This window comes from Danio rerio, chromosome 12 (assembly GCF_052040795.2).
Source record: "Danio rerio strain M-AB ecotype USA chromosome 12, GRCz13ab, whole genome shotgun sequence".
In the NCBI taxonomy this organism is placed as follows: domain Eukaryota; kingdom Metazoa; phylum Chordata; class Actinopteri; order Cypriniformes; family Danionidae; genus Danio; species Danio rerio.
This window is the reverse complement of record NC_141032.1, coordinates 25,312,400-25,336,055: the sequence shown is the minus strand read 5'-3', so window position 1 is coordinate 25,336,055 and position 23,656 is coordinate 25,312,400. Positions and strand designations below refer to the sequence as shown.

The 23,656-nt window shown below is 36.4% G+C and overlaps 1 protein-coding gene across 25 annotated transcripts in view; it reads left to right on the top strand.

The window, feature by feature from the left end:
* odad2 (outer dynein arm docking complex subunit 2) overlaps positions 1 to 23,656 on the top strand; it is a 150,318-nt gene that overhangs the window by 96,581 nt on the left and 30,081 nt on the right. For all 25 annotated transcript variants that reach the window (XR_015504090.1, XM_087276240.1, XM_087276239.1 and 22 more), the window contains 5 exons: positions 4,567 to 4,713; positions 7,375 to 7,584; positions 11,694 to 11,927; positions 13,514 to 13,624; positions 13,765 to 13,919. Coding sequence is in view for 24 of the 25 variants with exons in the window: in XM_087276240.1 (XP_087132366.1) it covers positions 4,567 to 4,713; positions 7,375 to 7,584; positions 11,694 to 11,927; positions 13,514 to 13,624; positions 13,765 to 13,919 (857 nt within the window). In the remaining variant the exon portion in view is untranslated. The remainder of the gene's footprint in view (positions 1 to 4,566; positions 4,714 to 7,374; positions 7,585 to 11,693; positions 11,928 to 13,513; positions 13,625 to 13,764; positions 13,920 to 23,656) is intronic.

Below are 23,656 nucleotides of genomic sequence, written 5' to 3'. Positions count from 1 at the left end.
TCCCTTTGTTTGCATTCATAAGATCTGCTCCAGATAAAAGGAGGAGAAAAACGAGGCATTGTATCAAAAACACACATGGAAGTGGAGTTTCTAGTGTTTTCTCTTGGGGAAAGCTGATCTTAGATCTGTGGTCAGGACCTAAACAAACAGCAATCACTAAAGCGGCCGTAATTTGTTGATTAAAGATGATTAATAGTGTAGTATTTTAGCTGGATCTCTCCTGCTTTATTTATCTGTCACTCGCCCTTCTGTTATTTCATTCCAGCGATAAAGGACTTGCCGTGAAGGATATCAAAACCACAAAAGTCATCTCGAGATGTATCTGTTGAAGAGTCTGGCCCAACAAATGCCACATGTTTGGGTTGTTGTACTCACTGCGTAGGCAACTTCTGAAGAACAACCAGCCTAAAACACTGCATGTGTATATAGCAACTGTCAAAACAGCTTTTTCTAAGGCCAATTCGTTATCATCTCCAACATTTCAGAGCTTGTTTTCTTTTAATTGCTAACTTAGGTCATTGTCTATGGTTTCAGGCCACAGCACAGCAGTAGTCTGAATCAAAGGATCTCTCTCCACCCCTGTTTATAGTCACAATACCAAACACTTACACACAACATGTGGTCAACAAAATAAGACTTGAAGGGAAGATGGTTTGGGGGTGTGGGTCAAACGGGTCGAAGAAAAGGGGTTCATGGAGAAATTAAGCCATTAGCTGTGTTTTCATCCATGTATTTTATGCACATTTTGGGATATCAAATAAAAAAGGCCGGATGGAAATGCCAAGATGTGTATAAAATCTGAGTGCACAAAAAGTGTGCATAAAAATGTCACACTCAATTGATGTGGATAGTTTTTAATCTGATAAGAGCAGGCACTTAAACTAGAATGGAAACATATAAAGAATACATTTTGCTAAGGAGGCATTTACACAATACCATTGGGAAAAATAGAAAACTTAATGCTTTGTGTATGCTTATTTACACAACAGCAGAGTTTTAAAAGGCAAACATTTGGAAATAACTTTCAAACAAATAATGTAACTTAATAAAAACTCGACATGCACTGTGAACCCTAATACTTTGAGACTACTCAAATGATTTGAGGAAAGTGTTTCCCTCAGTTCGTTTGAGTAATGGGAAAATGACAACTCAATTAATTGAGTTGACCAAATGTGGTCTCTTCTTTGAGTTAACGTAAATGTTTAATTATAGATAACTTAAATCTTTAAGTAAAGATAATTTAAAATGGCTATATACATAATAATAAATCAACATTTTTCAGCATTTATATTCTTTGCTTACTTACTCACAGGGCCGTTTATATTGAAGTTGATATTTAGCCACACCATGTTGGTGTTTCTTAACATCAAATTTTTACGAGGTTGGTCATTAACTCAACGAACAACCCCCAACCTGAAGAACCAGTGCATACACACATACACAACGGACAATTTAGCTTACCCAAATTCTATTAAATTCTATAACATATAGCGCATGTCTTTGGACTTGTAGGGGAAACCGGAGCACCCGGAGGATACCCATGCAAACACGAGGAGAACATGCAAACTCCACACAGAAATGCCAACTGATCCAGCCGGGACTCAAACCAGCGACCTTCTTGCTGTGAGACAATGGCGCTACCCACAGTGCCACCATGTCACCCCTGTGTCTATATCAATTAAGAAAAATGTATATAAGCATTTAAATATCTACGTTCTAATTTAACTTTTCTCTTTTGTCACATGGGATCAGGCATTGCCTCTGTGCTGTTGCGCTTCAGCAAAATTCAGCATCATAAGCAAAATGACCACCTTGTGTCATATAAAATATATCGACCAATCAGCGTGGTTGTCAGGGCAAAATTTCAAGTGCAACCAATCATTTTAAACAGAGACATGGTGAATCGTTTAAAGAAATTAAAATGTTAAGTTCAGAGAACTTAAAATCTTAGGTACGTTTCTTGCTGTTTAATGGGTAAGTTAAACACACCTGTTTAAGTTTTGATGCCAAAACTTAGTATTTTAAGTAATGTGAAGTTATATTAACTTAATATCTTTAGTAATGACTGCTGCTGGGTTTACAGTGTGGTAGCAAAAAAATATATACAGATACCTTTTACATTTTAGTTTGGTGTCCCTTACAGATGGACATTTAGGGACATATGCTACACTATAAACAGAAAATTCCTGGTTTGAACAACATAGTAATCTATACATAAAATTTTTGAAGAATGCAAAGATACATTTGGTAAACCTAGCTTAAATTGCCGTAAACATTTTGCTTCTTGACCTGTGTTTAATCCCTGTGTTCTTGGTTGCTATGGTTTCTTATTAGTGGACCAATCAGTCCCACCTGTTCTTTGTTTGCCATTCATTTTATTTAGATTAACCTATTTGGTTCAGTTATTTGTCTGTTCTTGTCTGTGTTATGTGGTTTAGTTTTCTCTTCTCCAGTGTATTCCCACCATTTCTTTCTTCTTTCTCTAAATAAAAAGGCTGTTTGCAGTTATATTCTTTACTCTCCCCGTTTGAACAAAGCCATCAGACAAATTCAGCTATGGAACTATTATTAGCATTTAAATTAAAATGTAATGTTAAGCATACCAAAATATTACATTTTGGTTGTACAAAAATACATTATTTTAAAGAACCTCTATTTTGCATTATAAAATGTCATATTTTGGTTTTGGGGCCTCCAACAACAGGCTGATATGCATGCAAGGTCAAAAAATACTTTTGTTGTCTTATAAAATGCATAATTTTATCCCTAACTATCCCAATGACTCCCATATGATTCTTTTAGCGATTTATTTGTTCCCAAACCCCTCCTTTGCGTAAGGCTAATCTGCAGTGATTGGTCCAATGAACCAGTCTGTTGTGATTGGTCGTCTAGGTTCAGTACGAGACAGAGAGAATACGACAATGAAGTAGCAGAGTATGTGAGAGCCCAATGCAGGAATGCAATAAAGCAATGCAGTTAAACACCAGCATATTACTCCACTTTTAACCCTAACTCCAAGTAATAACAACAACACACATTCAGTATTAATCCACACAGTGGCAAAAGTTATTTAAGTAAACTATTTAAAAAATAAATAGTCACATTTACATTCTGTCACATTTACTGTGCCGCGTGTATAGGAACAGCTGATGGTGGCCATAGCAAACGGCAGAGGATCACAAGTTCAGGAACGCATTTAAATCGTTAAAGGACGAAGCACGCGTTCCGTTTTCAATGTGGTTTTGGACGCAATATGTGAACAGCCCATAAAGATTTAACCTGAGAGATAATAAAAGCACTGATCAGTAATAGATGAGGGATTACAAGCCACGTGGAGCGATTATGAGTTACTACACAAAACAAGGCAAAAACTTTTATTACCTTTTAATGTTATGATTTGGAGGAAGAAGAAACTGGTCCATATGAACTGTAACAGTTACTGACAAAATCCCTGTCAAAGTCCCATACATAATAGTCTCTGCTGCTCCGTCCCTTAATAACAAATGGCAGACGAATCCCACATTGCAGCGTAGGTTATTGTATCAAAAATCATAAAAATGACAAGAACAAACAAAACACTACACTGTAAAAAATTTGTTATTTTAAGTTTATTACCCATAAAATAATGGCCGTAAAATTACAGACATTTACCGTAAAATAACAGACGGTAAATTCTAAATTTAAGGAAATTTCTGTAATTTACCGTCCATAATTTTACAATAAATGTAATTTAACGACCATTATTTTAAGTTTTTTTTCCAGCACCTTAACTGCTGTAAAAAAAAGTAAAATAATGAATTTTTTTATCGTGTTGGTTGGCTATACTGTGGTATTGTTGTAAAAATGAACTTTAAGCCGAATCTCCATGTGTCAGTAATTGTCATCATCATGTCATGGTCAGTCCCATGATCCCCCATGCTTTGCTAGTTTTTGAAAGGAAAGGCACGTACATGTTTTACCGGATTCTGTAATAAATATTTGGTGATGTCCCGTGTCAACATTGATGTGTTCAGGCAAAAGATCCGAACCCAACATGATTCATTTATTAGACTCTAAGTCGACTATTAAATTAAAGAATCGATAATTTTAAACACTGTGCGTTTTCAGATTCAAACCTCAGCTAGATGTTTTCATTCACTTAGCGCTGTGTTATACACTGCACAAAAGGTCATTTTAAAAAATCCATAACAGGGCCTCTTTAAAAGGTTATCCCCAAAAGATATTCAAATAATGTTTTATGCAATAAAAATCATGAATGTATTATAATAATACAACATGTCACAATATCATATATAATTAATCTCCATTTAAAAATCCTGCTTCATTTTTAAATCATTGTGCTAGTTTCTCTGGTGGTGGTGCTCTCTTGAACACATCATGCATTATATGTGCAATATTGTAAATTTACAACCACCTCACATGCGTATACAGACACAAGCATCTTCTCTTAATTATCAGTCAGTTCTGTCAGTGCATGCGTTTAAATGAATGAAATGAATAATAGAACAGCTGTTTCTGTTCATGTCATGATGTAATTGCTGCACATGTGTTTGTTTGTGTGAACAGGGGGCTAATCAGACAGCCACAGTGATTGTTCTGTGCTCTTTGAGAGACTTTAACCTTGTCCAGGATACGTGTCAGCTGGCCATCAGAGACGTCGGTGGGCTGGAGGTTCTCATCAACCTGCTGGACACTGATGAGATCAGATGTAAAGTAAGTGCATCCAGACTCAATTAATTAGGTCGGAGGTCAATATCTGACTTTGGGAAATGTTTATATTTCTGTTTTTCATTTTATTACTTACACTAATGTTAAAATGTCTTGAGTAGTATGATTTTTTTAAATGTTTTTTGAAAAAAAAAGAGTGTTCTTCTAGGCTGGATTTATTTGATTAATAGGACAGTTAAAGGGCACCTATGACAAAATTCATCTTTTGCAAGCTGTTTGGACAGTAATGTGTGTAAGTATAGTGTGTCCACTGTCAAATTGGGGTGATAGAAACACAATAAATCAGTTTTTTTTAATTTCCTGACGATAAAATACGATTTAAATCCCTCTCATTTTGAGGCTCACTGCAACGTACGAGTGCGGTTTCCCCACCTACTGAATTAATTGACAGCTGCATATTAACATGTCTCTATAATCATATCCACAAGACAGGACAAGTGCAAAGCAACTGGAATTAAAATATCTGTTTAGCTCTCTGTGATCATCAATCATCAGCAAATGTGATCAAGAATGAGTTTTACAAGTTTTAAACATTTTTAAATCAGTGCATGTTTGTATTGAATTACAGTGATTTTACCGTCTTTACTTTTCACCACAGCCACATATCAGTACATATATAAAAGAAGACGCTTCAATCCTGGTTTGTGGATGTTAAATCAGGTTTATTTTGTACATCAACATAACAGATATCCATTCAGCATTGTGTATTAATGTGTATTCTGTCACATTTGCTGTGCAATAACAGTGCAAATATAAACATGCGCTTTGTAACAACATTGTGTGTGACTCATCGTTGCAAAAAGGATGGAATGAACTACACAACAAATACATAAAATAATCATTGGGAAAGGTCTTACTGTAGTATTTCTTACAAACGTTACGTGAGATCCGTTTCCTTCATGTCTGTCAATCTGCTGTTTATCTGACACAGCCGAGGCGGAGATTAAGACACACATTGACTGGCACATGTCTAATTCAAATATTCTGAAAGGTATAATAAATAATCTGATGGGTGTTTTGAGCTAAAACTTTACAGACACATTCTGGAAACACAAACGGCTTATCTTATCTTATCCATTTAAATAAGCAATGATGTGATTTTGTTTTTAGAATTTATAATAACTGGTTTATGTTTAATACATACTTAAATGTAATTTTTACTGTGAAGTTTTATTAGTTCAGGCTTTAGGGTCACATAATACTTCAAAAATAATTTAATAAGCTTAATGTGCATTTCTTAATATTATCAGTTCTTAAAAACAGTGTTGAAAATAGTTCATCCTCTATTTATTATTTAAACTTGATAAAAGTTTTTAATTTTATTGGTGGGAAGAGTTATTTTTACAGGAGTCTCTGCAAATGTGAATTTTAAATAGCACATTTTATTTCTTTTACAAGATGTAAGATAAGACTTTGGTGTCTTCAGAATGTGTCTGTAAAGTTTCAGCTCAAAATAGCCATCAGATTATTTAATAAATAATGTAGAATCTGCCCATTTTGGTGTCTGAGGACAATGTAGCTGTTTTTGTAGCCTGTGGCTTTAAATGTAAATGAGCTGCTTCTCCCACCCACTGCTCCGACATGCTTGTCTGCTTCTCTTGCATTACATCAGATAAACAGCCATCGGTGATAGAGACAGATGCGGATGAAGCTGAAATAAGGTCATTAGTCAAAAATACCAAGTAAGTTTATTTGATGTATTTGTGGTGGAGTCTATTCAAGCCTTTCTGAAAAGTTGAGTCACACACAATTGCTGTTTGCAGCACACACACACACATATATGCTCATTTACTGACACCATGCAACCGTGGAGATTATAGCAGTTAAGAATAACATAGCCATTTTACTCTATTACAAACATACTCCGTTTTAAAACTTTTAAATTCTATAAAAATAATTGTTTAGGTGCAGCTGATCACAGAGGTTCAACATATGTTTTAATCTCAGTTTTTTTATTTATTTTTATTTTTGTGCAAAAAAATGTACTGTGGACATGTGTATACATGTTATTATGGAGACATGGCACCTGCCAATCATTTTGGTGGGCAGGGAAAACCCCACTTCTACGCCACGTTGTGGTGGGCCTCAAAATCACTGGGACTTGGATCCTATTTTAGCATCAGTAAATTGTAAAAAAGAGACTCGTTGTGTTTAAAATATATCACTCCAATATGACAGTGGACGCACTCCACCTACACAAAAAAAAACATCAATTCCAAACAGCAAGTTGATTTTCATCATACTGTAGGTGCCCTTTAAAACAACATTTGTTCAAAATGTAAATCTTTTTGACTGTTTTAAATGTTTTAATGTGAATTTTAATCAATTTAATTTGTTCTTGATGAATAAAAGTAATATGTTCTTTTTGCTAACTTCAAAGTTCAGAGTATTATGGTATTATCTTTCTTTTAGTTTATTGTTGTATTTGTATAATGAATGAATACTTCTTAATGTGTTATAATATCTATATTATATAGAAATTTAATTACAAAATGACGTCTTTAACAGTATACTTCACTGATAATAAATAAAATATGCACCAGGTAACAGGCATATGAAACTCAACAGTTAAAAAGAAGTTGGTGCTTTCATAAAATTTTAAGCTCAAAATGTCAAATTCAATCATTTTTATTTCATCCACACTAGATTGGCTCTTTGAAGATCTTAAAGGAGATCAGTTGCAACTCCCAGATTCGGCGGACCATCGCTAACCTGGGTGGTTTGCAGACCATGGTATCTATCCTTGACTCTCCTGACAAAGAACTGAAATGCCTGGCTGCAGAAACCATTGCCAACGTGGCCAAATTCAGACGCGCCCGCAGGATGGTCCGACAGCACGGTGGCATCCAGAGACTGGTAAGAAACGTGCAGTCTGTGCTTGCATGTGTTCATTAAAACGGGTTGCCGATGATTAGAAATGTATAAAACAGTTAGAGAACATACATATACCCTCTATTTTCTCTCTGTTTCTTCCAATCATTTTCTATGCCAGCATCAAAGAGCACACACTGCAGGTAAAACAGATTGAATGTCGTGCTCCCCCTCAACCTGGCATGTGTGTTTATTGACAGAGTGACGCTCGGTATGATTAGGGCTTGCGTGTTACCCTGCTCTGTATATTTACTCGGGGCCAGACTCGGACGTTCTCGATGTAGCTATCATATATTAGTTACATTTAAAGTCCCAGACCACCTCTGAAGAGCACGCGCGTGTAATGCTGTGTTAGAGCCTTCTTTCTGGCTTGACGGCAGGGGAAACAAGAAATGTACTCTTTGAAGGATGTGGTCATTTGTAGATTTTGGTGTGACATCGTCTGAATTTTCAAGCCCTCTTAAGTAACAGCCAGTCTTTTGGCTGATGATGAATGTTTGGATGAATGTTGGCAGCTTCAGGGCGGGAGATTGTATTCCACATCCTGCCGACTCGGTGACAAAAGTGCACTGAAGATGTCATAAAATACACCAGGAGCCAAGTTATAACTCATTTGTGTTCATGTTCAAATAACTAGACTCTTCTATCTTAATGCAAAGTGAAATAAAAATGATGCAATCAGAATAATGAACAGAAATGTATTGTTATAATATCATGTGAAACAAAGGCCCTAATTACATATGTTGTCAAAGGAATGGTTCACCCAAAAATGAAGATTTACTCACTATTTACTCTTCCTCATGTGCTTCCAATCCTTTATGGTTTTCTTTTTTCCTTGAACATGAAAGAAGATTGTTGAACAATCATTGACTTCCAGAGTAGAAATAAAAATAAGATGAAAGACAATGGCTACCGGTTTCCAGATATATTTTCAAATATCCTCTTTCCTGTTCATCAGAAGAAAGAAACTGAAATAAGTTTCAAACTTAAAGTAGATGGTCAGTAAATAATGAGAGAATTTACATTTTTGGGTGAACTATCTCTTTAAGATTTTTATGTGAATCCAGTCACATACCAAATGGATGATGCTAAATGCTTAAATACCGGTGTTTGACCATGTCCACTTTTGACCATTTATTAAATGCATTTGATAAGACTTTCATGGTGTAGATTAGGGGTGTCCAAACTCAGTACTGGAGGGCCAGTGTCCTACTGAGTTTAGCCAAAATCCCTTTAAGGCAGGGGTCTCAAACTCGCGGCCCGCGGGCCATTTGCGGCCCTCAGTGCAATATTTTGTGGCCCGCGCCGACCGCTGTACACTGACAGAATCAGCGGAGCAGAGAGAGAGAGCGCTCCCCGCTCCGGCTCCGCTGATTCTATCCGTACACAGCGGTCACTGGCATTCCCCGCTCGCCGTGTTGTCGCGCGCGTTCTCATCAGCTGTGTTGTCGCGCGTGTACTCAAGAGCGGTGTTATCGCGTGCCTACTGAAGGGCGGGATCGAGGGTGTGTCGCGTCCCGGGGGCACTTTTGATCATTTTGGAAGGGCACTTTCTATGCAAGACTAAAAAGGGCATGTGCTCTGCACAGGTTGAGCCCTATGTGTGCACGTGCCTGCCCTGCATCTTATATATATGATAGGTAGATACAGACTGGTACAGACTGATGTGAGTGGAGTGGGGTGGGGGTGTTTTATTTATACATATATATACACCTTTTTTAGGTGAGGGAATGAAAGTTTTGAGTGAGTTCCCCCACTTTTTTCCCAGGACTTCGATAAGTCAAAGTACAGGTCTAGACTTAATGATGATCATCTTCAAGCCATACTGAGGGTCTCAACTGCTTCCGCTCTAAAGCCAAATGTGGTTCAGATTTGTGAGAAGAAGCGCTGTCAAGTCTCTGGCAACAAGAAATAGGCAAAAGATGCCATGTTCAGAAGAACTGTTCATAATCTTCACTCAATGTTCTATTAATGTTCAGGACACTTCATGTTCAAAAGAAATAATTAAAACTGTTAATAATGACATTTGAGGACTTTTTTTTGTGAAATCCCTTATGCGGCCCAGCCTCACCCAGACTTTGCCTCCTGCGGCCCCCAGGTAAATTGAGTTTGAGACCCCTGCTTTAAGGCAAGTCATTTCACTCGGCGGCCATCTTTGAAACACCTCTCGGGCAGTATGCTCGGGCATTCTGTCTGAATGGGGAAACATCAAATTCTCCAAAATTGCTTGCCAAGCTTACCACTGAATTTCATATTAGGAATCACCTATAATATTAAACAACAGCTGTGTTTTTATTTTCATTTCTAAACATTCAAATCACACAAAATCTGCAGAAACTCACGTTTGTCCGAGCCTCTCCTCCGAGGTATTGTCAGTCTGTAGCGATTGATGATTGCCTCCTGTACTGGAAGGCGGGACTTTATTCACTATATAGAAATCGATGTTTGGCTCCTGTGCTAGTAGATGGGGCTTTATTCATCATATTGATCGTTAAACATTTCCCCATTCAAAAAGATACGAGTGATATGTCTTGTGTATTCTATAGTCTTTGGTTTAGCTCCATCTGCTTTAACACACCTGCCAGGAAGTTTCTAGTATATGTAGTAAGAGCTTGATAAGCTATTTCAGGTGTGTTTGATTAGGTTTGGAGCTAAACTGCCCTGGACACCGGCCCTCCTGGACCGAGTTTGAACACCCCTGGTGTAGATGCTCAGGACAGGGAAATAAGTGCAATTCATCATAAAAGATGGTCTGCTTTATGCCTGTTGATCTCATTTGTAATATTATACACATTTTTTACATTTTTTACACTCTAATTTAGGTAGAATATGGACAAACCCAGCTGTTTGACAAGGTTTTTTATAAATTTAACCCATTGGTTGGGTTTGTTCATATTTTATACAAATTTGGGTTAAAGTGTAACAATTGCTGTCTAAATTGTTAAGATTAATTTGAAGGCAAGAATATGTAAAATTCACAACAATCTCTTACTGGTAATGATTCTAATACAAGCCCATAGTGTCTGCTGTAGTTTTGCCACCGGTACTGGTCTCTGTGTCATTTTTGCTGTCGTCTAATTTGTTTATAAATTACACAACTTAGTTTGACAGTTATATATATATATAAGTTGAGAGATTAATTAAAAAAAGAGGTGTAAATAAGATTGTCTCCTCATATGTGATTTGATCAACTGAAGTGCATCCTGATAACAGGTTTAAAGAATGCATTTTACTCACTGCTTATTTACTAATGGGCTATATGCACACAGACTTAAAATTTCAAAGACTAATTTTCAGCCAGGCAACACCAAGGGCTTCCAGTCTTTACATTCCAAATTTTCACGTTTAGGATCTGATTTCTTTAAAAATCAGCGATCTTCACTGCCTGATAGATATACGTTATGAAGTGGGTCTCTGATCAGACAAGAAGTACTGCATTAAATTCCATTTCCCCTGACCATGTCTTTAAAATATGACAGTTTATTTTACCCCAGTATTTTTAATGAAATTCTGCGCTAGCCTGTTGCTACTGACGGCACTAGTGGTTACAGTGGTCTTGATATTTTGATCAGCTAATAATAATTTTTATTTTTTAATATAAATGGCAAGGAAAACATGCTTGGGATGTAATAATGATAACATTTACTCAATTTGTGTTAGGACAACACATTGTGTGGAGCCCAGCCTTTTTTACTGCATAACCTGGTTAAAATAAGTAAATAGGAGTCAATGGAGAAAAGCCTTGTTTTACCCTATAGGTATTACTCTCAGGGGGGGTTGAAAGCAGGGGAGTTGCCATGAAATCCTAAAATTTTTCAAAAATTTTCAGCCTCTCAATCCTTAATCAAAAGAATTTCGTCTTTGTAGCTACATCTTCTCTGATGATATGTCATCCATGCGATATCAAAGTACTAGCAAACAATTAAATCTAATCAGTTCCCAATGGGCAACATCAAATCTCACTCTACTTTTTTTCTTATTCTAGAAGCGGTGGCACTCAAATATATGTCACAGTTGAGACGATTATAACAAATTCCATTTTTGTGCTGACCTTTCAATGAACTGTTTGAAAAGCTGCAGTGGTTTTCTGGCAGGTGGAGTTGTTGGACTGTGTGCCTGCAGGAGAGTCTCTGAGTCTGGAGCAGCAGAGGGATGTGGAGGTGGCTCGCTGTGGGGCTCTGGCTCTCTGGAGCTGCAGCAAGAGCACCTGGAACAAAGAAGCCATCCGGAGGGCCGGGGGAATCCCTATGCTCGGCCGGTTGCTCAAATCACCACAGAAGAACATGCTCATCCCTGTGGTGGGGACCTTACAGGAGTGCGCCTCTGAGGTTTGCTCATACACTTAAAATTGAGCTCGTTTCAAAATATGAATATTTTCAAAATATGAAAATTTGTGATAAACCAAAGGATGCGTTTAATTATTTATTTTGTAATAAATGTCTTGCAAAGAAAGCATTCTATTTAATAATACATTTATATATATATTTATATATATATATATATATATATATATATATATATATATATATATATATATATATATATATATATATATATATATATATATATATATTTCATTCAAATTTCGTTTCACCTGGTTGCTTAAGAAATATTTCTTCAAAATGCAAAGAACTTGAAACTGAACTGAATGATAATAATAATAGTACAATTTTAATACAATTAAATAAAACTTTACAGAAAAAAACACATGCACACTAAAAAACATATCCAAAATAAAAGCAAATTACTCAAACTAAAAATATAAAAGTAAAAAGGAAGCTTATAATAAAAACTAAAATAATCCTGATTGACAGCAAACCTTTGAATAAGTGTATTTTAATTCAAAATCTATTTTAATGTTTTTTTATGCTATGCATATCAGAAGAATTATGCATTGTGGTTACCTTTAAATTTACATAAACAACGGTACAGTGAAAGGTAATACAAGCTACAAATGTTATAATAAAGGCTAAAATAAACAATAAAAAAAAACTACAGATGTAAAATAAAACTCGGTCCCACTTTATATTAAGTGTCCTTAACTACTATGTACTCACATCAAAAATAAATACAATGTACTTATTTTGTTTATAATGTATTTGAGAACACGTAGTGCTTTTGAGCTGGGATATAGGTTGGGTCATGGACAGGTTTGGTGGAATGGGTAGGTTTAAGGGTGGGTTAAGGTGTAAGGGATGGTCAACAGTGTATTTACAAATGTAGTTACAAGAGTTAATTGTAATTATATATATGTAGTCAAGCATAAGTACACAGTAAATACATGTATTTACACAATAAGTACATTGTAACAAACTATTAATTCCTGTGTAAGTACATATTAGTTAAGGCTACTTAATATAAAGTGTGACCTAAAACTTAAATAAATTACATACACACTAAAACAAAAATACCACAATAAAACACATTACTCAAACTTTTAAAGTAAAAAGGAAGCTGTTAATAAAAACTTGTGTAGATTCTCGGTGACGCTAAAATAATTCTGACTGACACCAAATATTTGAATGAGTAAATTTGAAATCAAAATCCCATTTAATATGAATTGTTATATGCTATTGCATTGTAATTGCTTCTAAATCCTATAAAGTTTATTTACATTCAAAACTTTGAAACATAATGCAAGCTACAAATGTTATAATAACAGAACTCCATATAAGAACACTTACTGTAGTAAAAAGTATGGCTGAAAATAGCACGAATCCTTACTTTTGACTGGCAGATTGTTTCTATTAAAATACCAGTTTGAAGATGTGAATGACTACATGAGGCCAGAAGCAAGAAACCCTAGGATGAAATAAGCGCTACGCTGCTGCACGCAGTGTTGTTTGGCAGGCCATAGCAGTTTTTACAGTAGGTGTTCGGCATAGAGAGCCATTCTGCATGTTTGTGTTGGCAGAAGAGCTACAGAATTGCTATACAGGCTGAGGGCATGATTGAAGATCTGGTGAAGAACCTCAGCTGTGACAACCAGGAGCTCCAAATGCACTGTGCCAGCGCTATCTTTAAGGTACATGCTCAACTACACTTTTCTTTGGCAGTGTATAAAAGGGATGAAGTTGAAGTCAAATTGACATAGGTTGCTAATTTAGTCTTGGCCAGTGCGCGTTTTAATGCTCCTTAAAACCTGTGGCTTCATTCTCATGTTAGTGTGCAGAAGATAAACATACCCGTGATCTGGTGCGGCAGTACGATGGACTGAAGCCACTGGTCACGTTGCTCAACGAAGCTGAAAACAAACAGTTACTGGCCGCCACAACTGGAGCCATCTGGAAATGTTCCATCAGCATGGAAAATGTAGCTAAGTATGTGCATGTACTGAAACTACAGAGCTTCTCTACAAGCATTTATTTATTTATTTATTTATTTATTTAATACTTTTTAAACTTGTATTAATTTTTATAGCTTACCTTTCAGAACAACCCTAACATGATGAACTGAAGGATTTTTTTATACCATTTAATGAATAAATTCATTACATTGATTTCATCCCATTTACCATCTAATCATTTAGCAGATGCTTATATTCAAAAATGACTAACTAATGAAGACAGCAAAAGCAATCAAGCTAAAAATATTCACTTCTATGGCAAATCCAGAATCTTCAACATGCACTGCTTAATCTCTCAGTTAAAAAGGGTTCTTTATAGCTAAAAAGTTCTTTAGTTGTTTTATAAAATAAATATTGCAAAAACTTTTAACAGAAAGATTATTTGGCCATCCAAAGCTTGAACTTCTATGGCAATACTTTGAAAATCTTATTTAAAAAGGTATTTTAAGAGTGTTATTACTTTGTTCATATTAAAATGTATTTCCATTCACCAAAAAATAAACTATTAAAAATATCTCAAGATCTCAGTGGTCACAATTAGAATACAACAAAATTATGATTTTTTCAGATTTGTAGTTGTGTTCTCCTGGATCATTATGTCAGGACTGAAAGAAAAGAAAAGAAAAGAAAAGAAAAGAAATCTCTCACTGGCCACTTTATTAGGTACACCTGTCCAACTGTTTGTTGATGCAAATTTCTAATAAGTCAGTCAAATGACAGCAACTAAATGCATTTAGGCATGTAGACATGGTCAAGATTCACAGCTGTTCAAACCGCACATTAGAATGGGGAAGAAAGATGATTTAAGTCACTTTGAACATAGCATGGTTGTTGGTGCCAAATGGACTGGTTTGAGTATTTCAGAAACTGCTGATCTGCTGGGATTTTCACGCACAACCATCTTTAGGGTTTACAGAAAATAGTCTATAAAAGAGAAAATATGCAGTAAGCGGCAGTATTGTGGTTGCAAATGCCTTGTTGATGCCAGAGGTCAGAGGAGAATTCCCAAAGTGGAGCTGATAGAAAGGCAACAGTAACTCAAATGACCACTCGTTACCACCGAGGTATACAGAACAGCATCTCTGAACGCACAACACATCCAAGCTTGAGGTGGATGGGCTACAGCAGCAGAAGATCACACCATCAGCTAAGAACAGGAAACTGAGGCTACAATTCACACAGGCTACTCATGGTAGGGTCAGAATTTGCCGTCAACAACATGAAAGCATGGATCCATCCTGCCTTGTATCAACAGTTCAGACTGGTAATGGTGGTGTAATGGTGTGGGGGATATTTTCTTGACACACTTTGGACCCATTAGTACCAATTGAGCATTGTGTCAATGCCGCATTCTACGTGAGTATTGTTGCTGACCATGTCCATCCTTTTATGACCACAGTGTACCCATCATCTGATGGCTACTTTTAGCAGATTAACTCACCATGTCATAAAGCGCAAATCATCTCAAAATGGTATATTGAACATGGCAATATGTTTACTGTACTCAAAATGGCCTCCACAGTCACCAGTGCTCAATCCAATAGAGTACCTTTGGGATGTGGTGGAATAGGAAATTTGCATCATGGATGTGTAGTCGACAAATCTGCAGCAACTGCATGATGCTATCATGTCAATACGGATCAAAATCTCGGAGGAATATTTCCAGTACCTTGTTAAATCTCTGCCACAAAGAATTAAGGTAGTTTAGAAGTCAAATGGGGTCCAACCTGGTACTACTAAGGTGTACCTAATAAAGCGGCCGGTGAGTTGTATGTTCACACTTGTATGTCAGTTCCTACAGATCACTTGGCTAGACTGGAAAAGTAAATTCAAAAGCTTTTGTGAGGTCTGTATGTCTTTCTTCATACTAAAATTTCTGGTAAAATTAAAGGATGCAGTTAATTGATTAAAAGGGAAAATACAGACATTCATACTGTAACAGTCAAGTTTTGCACAACATTTCACAAGTAAACTAATAATACTGTACATAGTTGTTTTAGCAGATAAATGGAGCCTTGACCTGCTAAAAATATCATTTTAAAAACTACTAATAGTTCCTGATCGACCCCAAATTTTGAATGAGTGTAATTTTAATTCTAAATTTATTTAAATATTATTTGTTGATATTTATTGGCATTGTAATTACTACTGACTTCTGTAAAGTTTATTTACATAATGTACATGCTAGTTGACTAACTACATAAAAATTAGAATGTGTTCAAACTTCACTTCACTTGTTCCAGACCAGAGAAAATAAAATATGTATATTGGCTAGAATAATACTTTTATTTATGATAACTTTTATGATTTTATTTTGTACTTACTCAACGTCCAAAACAATGATGTGTGCTTGGCTGAACAGGCTTTTTCTTTACTGTACATGTGTACATGCTATTTTTATTAGTTAAGAACTCATGAAAACAGTGCCAGGAATTATTCTGATGCAAACAAAGGATCACTGTCCTTGGTCCTTGTTGCATTTACACTAAAGTTCAACTAAATTGTACCAAAGTTTGTATTTATTTTTGTATTATGTATTTATCTACTATTTTTTCAAAGAGCTTGGAGCACACCTTGGTTTACACATGCAGTACTCAACTGAACCGAACTAACATAGCAATGCCACCACACTTTGTTTTAACCAAACCAAGTTTTCTAGTGTGAACACCATTAATCTTTATCCTAGAAATCATTGTGAGATGCGTAATTGGCCCCAGATTTGCTCAAATCATTTAGCAATCATTTAGCAATCATGAAAAAGGGGTCTGGTAAGGAGAAGAACAGAGGATGTGCAATCAAATACAGGCATGGGTTTTTTCTGAAATGTCTCATTTGTTCACTTCTAACACTCAGATTTTCCATGGCTCAGAGCTGTCAAGCGTCGTCCATCCGAGTGCAGCTACAGAAGTGATTATTTGAAGAAAGAGCAAAAGTTTTTATAAACTCTGTCAATGAGCTCTGATCTTTTATGATGACTTTTTGCTGGAAGAATGTGAATTGTTCTTTCAAGCACACTGCTAACAAAAGATGAAGTAAAGTGTTGATTTTATAGACGCGCGTGATGTGTTAGTCGAGGCCGGTGCTTTATTAGCGTTGCAAAAGGACTGTGGGAGACGTGGAATGTGTCTCTGAAAGAGTCGTGCTGTAATAATCAGGAGTGTAAGCTGAAAAACTCTTAAATCGTTTGTCATGTAAAGCATGCTGGCCTTTATTCCAACGTCACTTAGCTCAGCGATGATGATGACCGTCCTGGAGGCTTTCCTGGTGTAATTTTTCTGGCGGCTGATGTCTTTTAAGCCAGTCATTTTCCCCCATAAATACAAAGAACCTTGGAATCATCATCTGGCTTGCCCGTTCTGTCACACAAGCACTCTCATATAAAAGTGATTTACACATATTACTTTGCTTTGCAGTATGCGTTTGGGGACATGTACTCTACTAGGCTCAAAAATGCATTATTTAATTCCACCATTACCTGTATATAAATTATCAGCTGCTGTTTTCACAAGTCTAAGGCCAAGGACCTGATAAATTTTACATTTTTACTTTATGATAAGAGCGTTTTTAAAAATTATTTTATGGGATTGTTATAGAGTAGCATCTGTAGAAGGATCTACTGTCTGGCCTCACACCAGCCACAAATAGAACAGTACTGAAAGAGGAATTCGGAGGGAGGCTTGTGTCTGAAATGGCCCAGTAGCAATAAGGCTGCTCTCTCTTCACCTCATAAGTCAAAACTGACAAAAACTCATCCTGCGTTTACATCAGGCTTAGTTTGCTGAAACTGGAGGCAGGTGCCCCATGCCACATTCAATTCACTTAATGTCCCATTAACCAAATAAGTGTCTTCTAAGAAAGCAAATGCAGTGTGAAAACATTTAGTTGTTAAGACTAGGGCCACGGTGAAACATCTGAAGAAGCTTCACTGAACGTTATGCTTAAGAGATATTAAACAAGCCAGAAAACAGAGCTTGTGACCACTTTACACCAAAAACAGACACTAGAACAATAATCTAATGTGTATTTATATAGCAAAGTTATTTTGAATGGCTATACACCCAAAGCGCTTTACAATCATGAGTAAGGGCCATCCACACCACTACCAGTGTGTGGCATCCACTTGGATGATGCGACGACAGCCACAGGACAATGGCGCGAGTGCACTCACCACACACCAGCTACTGTATAGGTGGAGTGGAGAGAAAGTGATAGAGACAATTTAGTGGATAAGGATGATTGGGTAAAGGCTGATGGGGGAAATTTGGCTAAGACACTGGGGTTACAGTGCCATGTGATTTTAAATGAACACAGAGAATCAGGACTGCAGTTTAACGCTTCATCCAAAAGACAGCACTCACTGACAGTGTAGTATCTCCTTCCCTATACCGGAGCATTAGGTATCACACAGACCGCAGGTTGAGTTCCCCCCTGCTGGCCATACTAACATCACTTCTTATATCTTTATACTATTGATAAATATAGTAGAAATCGTTCTAGAGAATTGTAGAGTATGCATTACAACTATATCAACAAACTAAAAAGGAATGCATTTTCAAGTGGCTATCTGACATCATATTTAGGGGTTGGGGGAACAAATAAAGGGCCAGATTTAATCAACATCTCATTTACATCAAAGCAATACACACAACGTAAATGAGCACAGTGGCAAATAAGCACAGCCAATGCTTTTTAGGTGTGTATGATGATGATAATGATGACCAAGCTCTGCAAAGTACTTTTTTGTTGTTGTCTCTACTGGGGGTATGGGGTCTAGACAATTACGTGAGAGTGCTAAAAATATAGTCAATATTCAGTGATGTCAAGGCTAGCCTACTTCACAAAAAAAGTAGTTAAAGGCACTGAAAATAGAGCTGAAATATGGAACTGTCCTGGGAAATAGATGACATCTGGTCACACTTTTTGGGGGCTAAATAGGGCCTATTTAAAATTCTGACAGGGCTATAAACCAAAAGTTGAGGGGTTAAAAGAAGTTGGTAGATCTGGTATTACATGGCTCATCCTAATTGTTTTAAAGAGCCCATATTATACATGAAATAGGGTCATATCTTGGTTATAAGGGTCTCCAACAACAGTCTAATATGCATGCAAGGTCAAAAAACACTTTCATGGTCTTATAATCTGCATTTATTTTTACCTAATTATCCCAGCGACTCCTGTATGAATCGTCCAGTGATTCATTTGTTCCCAAACCCCTCCTTAGCGCGAAGCTAATCTGCGCTGATTGGACCGATGACAGTCTGTCGCAATTGGTCGACTGCCTTCAGTCAGAGAGTGAAATGCCCAATAGCTAATCAGCAATATAGAAAGTAATCACAGTTCATACACGCTCGATAGTGTAGGCGTGGATTTTAGCTGCCACACACACACAAACACACCTCTGGACGACAACGCTCCCGCCCGCACCCGCCAGGTTTTAGCCTGAACCCAACCGCTCCCGCTTATATTTAGAATTTCTTGTCCCGGTGCCCGACCCGCCCCGTTTTCTGCCCGCCGCGCCCGATCCCCCTAAAGAGCGGGGGAGAACATAACCAAAAATCACCCAGCTAAACAGTCCAGAGACACCCAGACAGAGCTCTCTCTCTCTCTCTCTCTCTCTCTCTCTCTCTCTCTCTCTCTCTCTCTCTCTCTCTCTCTCTCTCTCTCTCTCTCTCTCTCTCTCATACACGCGCGTGCGCACTAACACATACACACAAGCGCCAAGCAGACACACTGGCAAAGCTCTCTCTCACTGTCTCATTCGCATAACAATATCCACGATATTGCTAGACAGCCCGCTCCCGTCCCAAATTAAACCCGTAACCGACCGCTCCCGCGATTGATTCGGAAATTTATTCCCGCGCTGCAGAAATCTGGCGCGGGGACAGCCACGGGAATGCAGACCTCTACCACGGAGCTCCGTAAACAAATAGCACGCGTCGCGTTTTTAACGTGACTTTGCATGCGATAAGAGAATATAGCCAGATAACCTGATACAGTACACGCGATTACAAGTAACAAATCACAACTAAATACATTTACAAGCTAGAGTCAACGAGGCAACTTTAATCGCACATACTTACATTTGAGAAATGGAGGAAGAAACTCATCCTGACGTCCATCAGTAAGTTGCTCTTTACTGATCCTTCCTTTAACAAACGCAGATGAAGTATTCTTTGTAGCATGTAGTTTCCAGAAGTTTCCAACTGCTTGGCTATAATGCTGAGGTTTCATCTCTGGGTAGAGAATCGATAATGTCCATCTGCAGAGTGACTTCAATCGACCGGCATGTTTGTGTGCGTGTGTTTGTGGGTGTGTGTGTGTGTGTGTGTCTGGGTTTCTGCGTCAGAGGGCGGGGCCTCAGGTTTGAAATCTCCCGGGTTTGCGCGTGCACGTGAATAACTTGGTTTCGTTCGTACGTCATGGCGAAACACCTAATGACTCGGTATCAAGGCGACTCGTTTGAAGCACAATGAGTCGACTCTTTTATAGATGAATCAACCGTTTTAAACACTGTACTCTTACAGATTTAAGCCTTAGCTGGATACTTCACTTCACTTAAAGCTGTGTTACACACTACATGGAGGGGAATTTTCAAAAACCCACAATATGGGCTCTTTAAATTGTCTTTCAATACCTGAAGCAAATAAAAAAATAACAAGGCTTGTCAAACAAAATGTTCACATGATTTCACATTTCAAATAAAGAAAATGTATGTAAAAAGACATGCATTTTAGGTGTTAATAATGGCACGGAAGCTTATAATTAAAGAATTGCAAATGTTAGTAAACTGTATTCCCCTCAAATAATAATTGCGTCTGACCGGGAAACAAATGCATATTCTATAAGGTCAGGCAAATAAAAAGCTGTATACTTTTACTTCTTAGTGCTATTCTTCTCTGAGCATTTTGTAAGGACTGACACTACACTTAGATCAAAAACAGTTTGTGCTGATCCTTTTGTTTATTTGTTTTATTTATTTATTTATTTATTATTTTTGTTAATTAATTGTCATTTTTTCACAAAAAATAATGTGAAGTATTTGAATTGGGCTTAAGGAAAATTAAAAGGAATAAAATATTATTTAATTAATATTTATATTTTATAATACATACTTTACATGCATAATATGTGGAAAATGTCAATCTGAATGTTTCGTCTTGTTACCTTCAGTTATGAATTACATAAATTATTCATTCGCTCATTTTCTTTTCGTTTTAGGCCACAGTGTAATGAACCGCCAACTTATCCAGCATATGTTTACACAGTGGATGCCCTTTTAGCTGCATCTCATCACTAGGAAATTACATAAATCTATCACATAAGTTAATATTTTAAATTTAAAACATTTGCGTTCACTCTGTCATATATCTGTACATTATACACTCTCAGAAAAAAAAGGTACACCCTTGTACAAATAATGTTTCTTAAGGAACAGATTTGTGCCTTTGTAAAAGTTGTACCTTATATGGTACAGACACAACCTTATATGATACTGTTCTGTACCTTTTATGGTACAATTAACATGAAGGTACACAATTGTTTCCTATAAAAAGGTACATAAGTGTTGGATAACTGCTTTATTACAATATCTATGAAAACAAATATTACTGGAAAGGCTTTTAGTGATTTATGAATAATTTCCATACTAAAACATGAATCGTCATTTAAAAGCATATGATTAAAGAATCTCATAAACATTAAATATTAAGTTCTATAAAACAAAACAACTGGTAAAACAAAACTATAGGTATTGTAAACTAAACATTTAAGGCATTTTAATAAACATTTGATATCTGCACATACATGAGCTGGCAAAAGTCCTGCATATGCAAAGTGTCCATACAGACATTAAAGTATTGTAAAACTAATCAAACATTGTGCATATCTTATTACAATACTTTTGTATAATTCTATTTTAAAATTAAGTAAATTAAATGAACTTTTAAGTGATTACAAGAAGAGAAGAGAAAATCAAAGAAAAAAATGAGAAAAAAGAGGGAAAAAAAAGGTTTTACATTGTACTTGGGAGAATGTATTTCTGTAACATTTTAGTGAAAACTGTTGTGAAATGTTTAACAAAAAAAAGATCTTGTGATTTATGTTAAAGTATTTTTTTATTCTTTATTGTAATCCGAAAAGGTGCATTTACACAGAAAGAAACTTGTTTAAAAATGTATTTGATGTTTTATATTTACTGAAAATAAATTGATGCATTTTGCATATACTGTAGCAAGTTGCCTTTAAATGATTCTTGAAGGAACACATTTGACACTGTTAAGTAACAAAGTGTCCTGTGACTGTATAGTGGCACCTTTATGGATCAGATTTGTACCTTTGAAAAAGGTACTATATTGTATCTGCAGGTTTCAAAAACCAAAGGTACATTTTGGTTTCCCATGGTACTAATCATGTCCTTAAAGGTTCAAACTGCAATGGTACACATTTGTTTCTTTGTCTTAAGGTACAATTCTGTTCCATAAAAAGGTACTGCCCTAGTGACAGGGATGTGTACTTTGTTTGGTACAACATTGTACCATTTTTTCTGAGTGTAAGAGACCCAATTTCTGCTGCAGAAAACATCACCATGTCACTTTCTTCTCCCTCTTTCACTTACCTCTGGGACCATTCCTTGCCCAGTTTGATGACAAAAATGTTTCCTAATGTATTAAAAAAAATTAAATTGCTTTCATCACTAAAGTGAACTTTGGACCAATTTTCAGTCCATACAACACACTCAGCAAAGGCAAAGTCTAGTCTTTTGATACATTTTTTAGACGCTGAGTGGGATTCAATTCAAATTCTCTTATATGTCAAGATATTGTATATGGACCATTTTTGACAAGATGGTGATGGTGTGTAATGGTCATAAGCATTTATTATTAATTATTATTATTAATTTCTTAATTTTTTTTAAAGATTTAAATTTTTATAAATCTATACTCAGGGCGGCACAGTGTTAGCACTGTCGCCTCACAGCAAAAAAGGTTGCTGGTTCGAGTCCCTGGACCAATTGTCATTTCTGTGTGGAGTTTGAATGTTCTCCTCATGTTCATTTGGGTTTCCTTTGGGTGCTCCAGTTTCTCCCATAGTCCAAAGACATGCGCTATAGGTGAATTTGGTAAATAAAAGTGGCCATAGTATGTGAATGAGAGTGTATGGGTGTTTTCCAGTACTGGGTTGTGGCTGGAAAGGCATCCGCTGTGTGAAACATACTGTATGCTGGATAAGTTGGAAGTTCATTCTGCTGTATAGGAACTTCTGATAAAGGGTTAAAAGAAAATAAATAAAGGAAACATAAACTTTATATTACAGTATATTATCTTTGCATTAAATTACAAATTAAAAGTAAATACTGCTTATGCTAGGCATTTCAAATTATGGGTGGGACAGTCAACTTGAAGTTGTTCTCACTTTTGGCTGCTCTTATGTCTCAATTCTTTTTTTTTTTTCTTTTTTTGAAATTCAGGAAAACACTATCGTGGAGTTGTTATTTTATTATTTGAGCAAATAGGAATACTTTTTTAAAATTTGTGGTACTCCCTCATTTACTGCTCTCTGTAGGTTTTCCACTCTAAGTTTAATTACTTTAGAATGGCTCTGTTCTGAAGCACAGTGTTGGACAACAGTATGTCTCAAAATCTGTGCAGTTTCTATTGCCTTATTCTGGGATTATCGTTATATTAATGGTACTTAGTGTGAATAGGTCCTAAT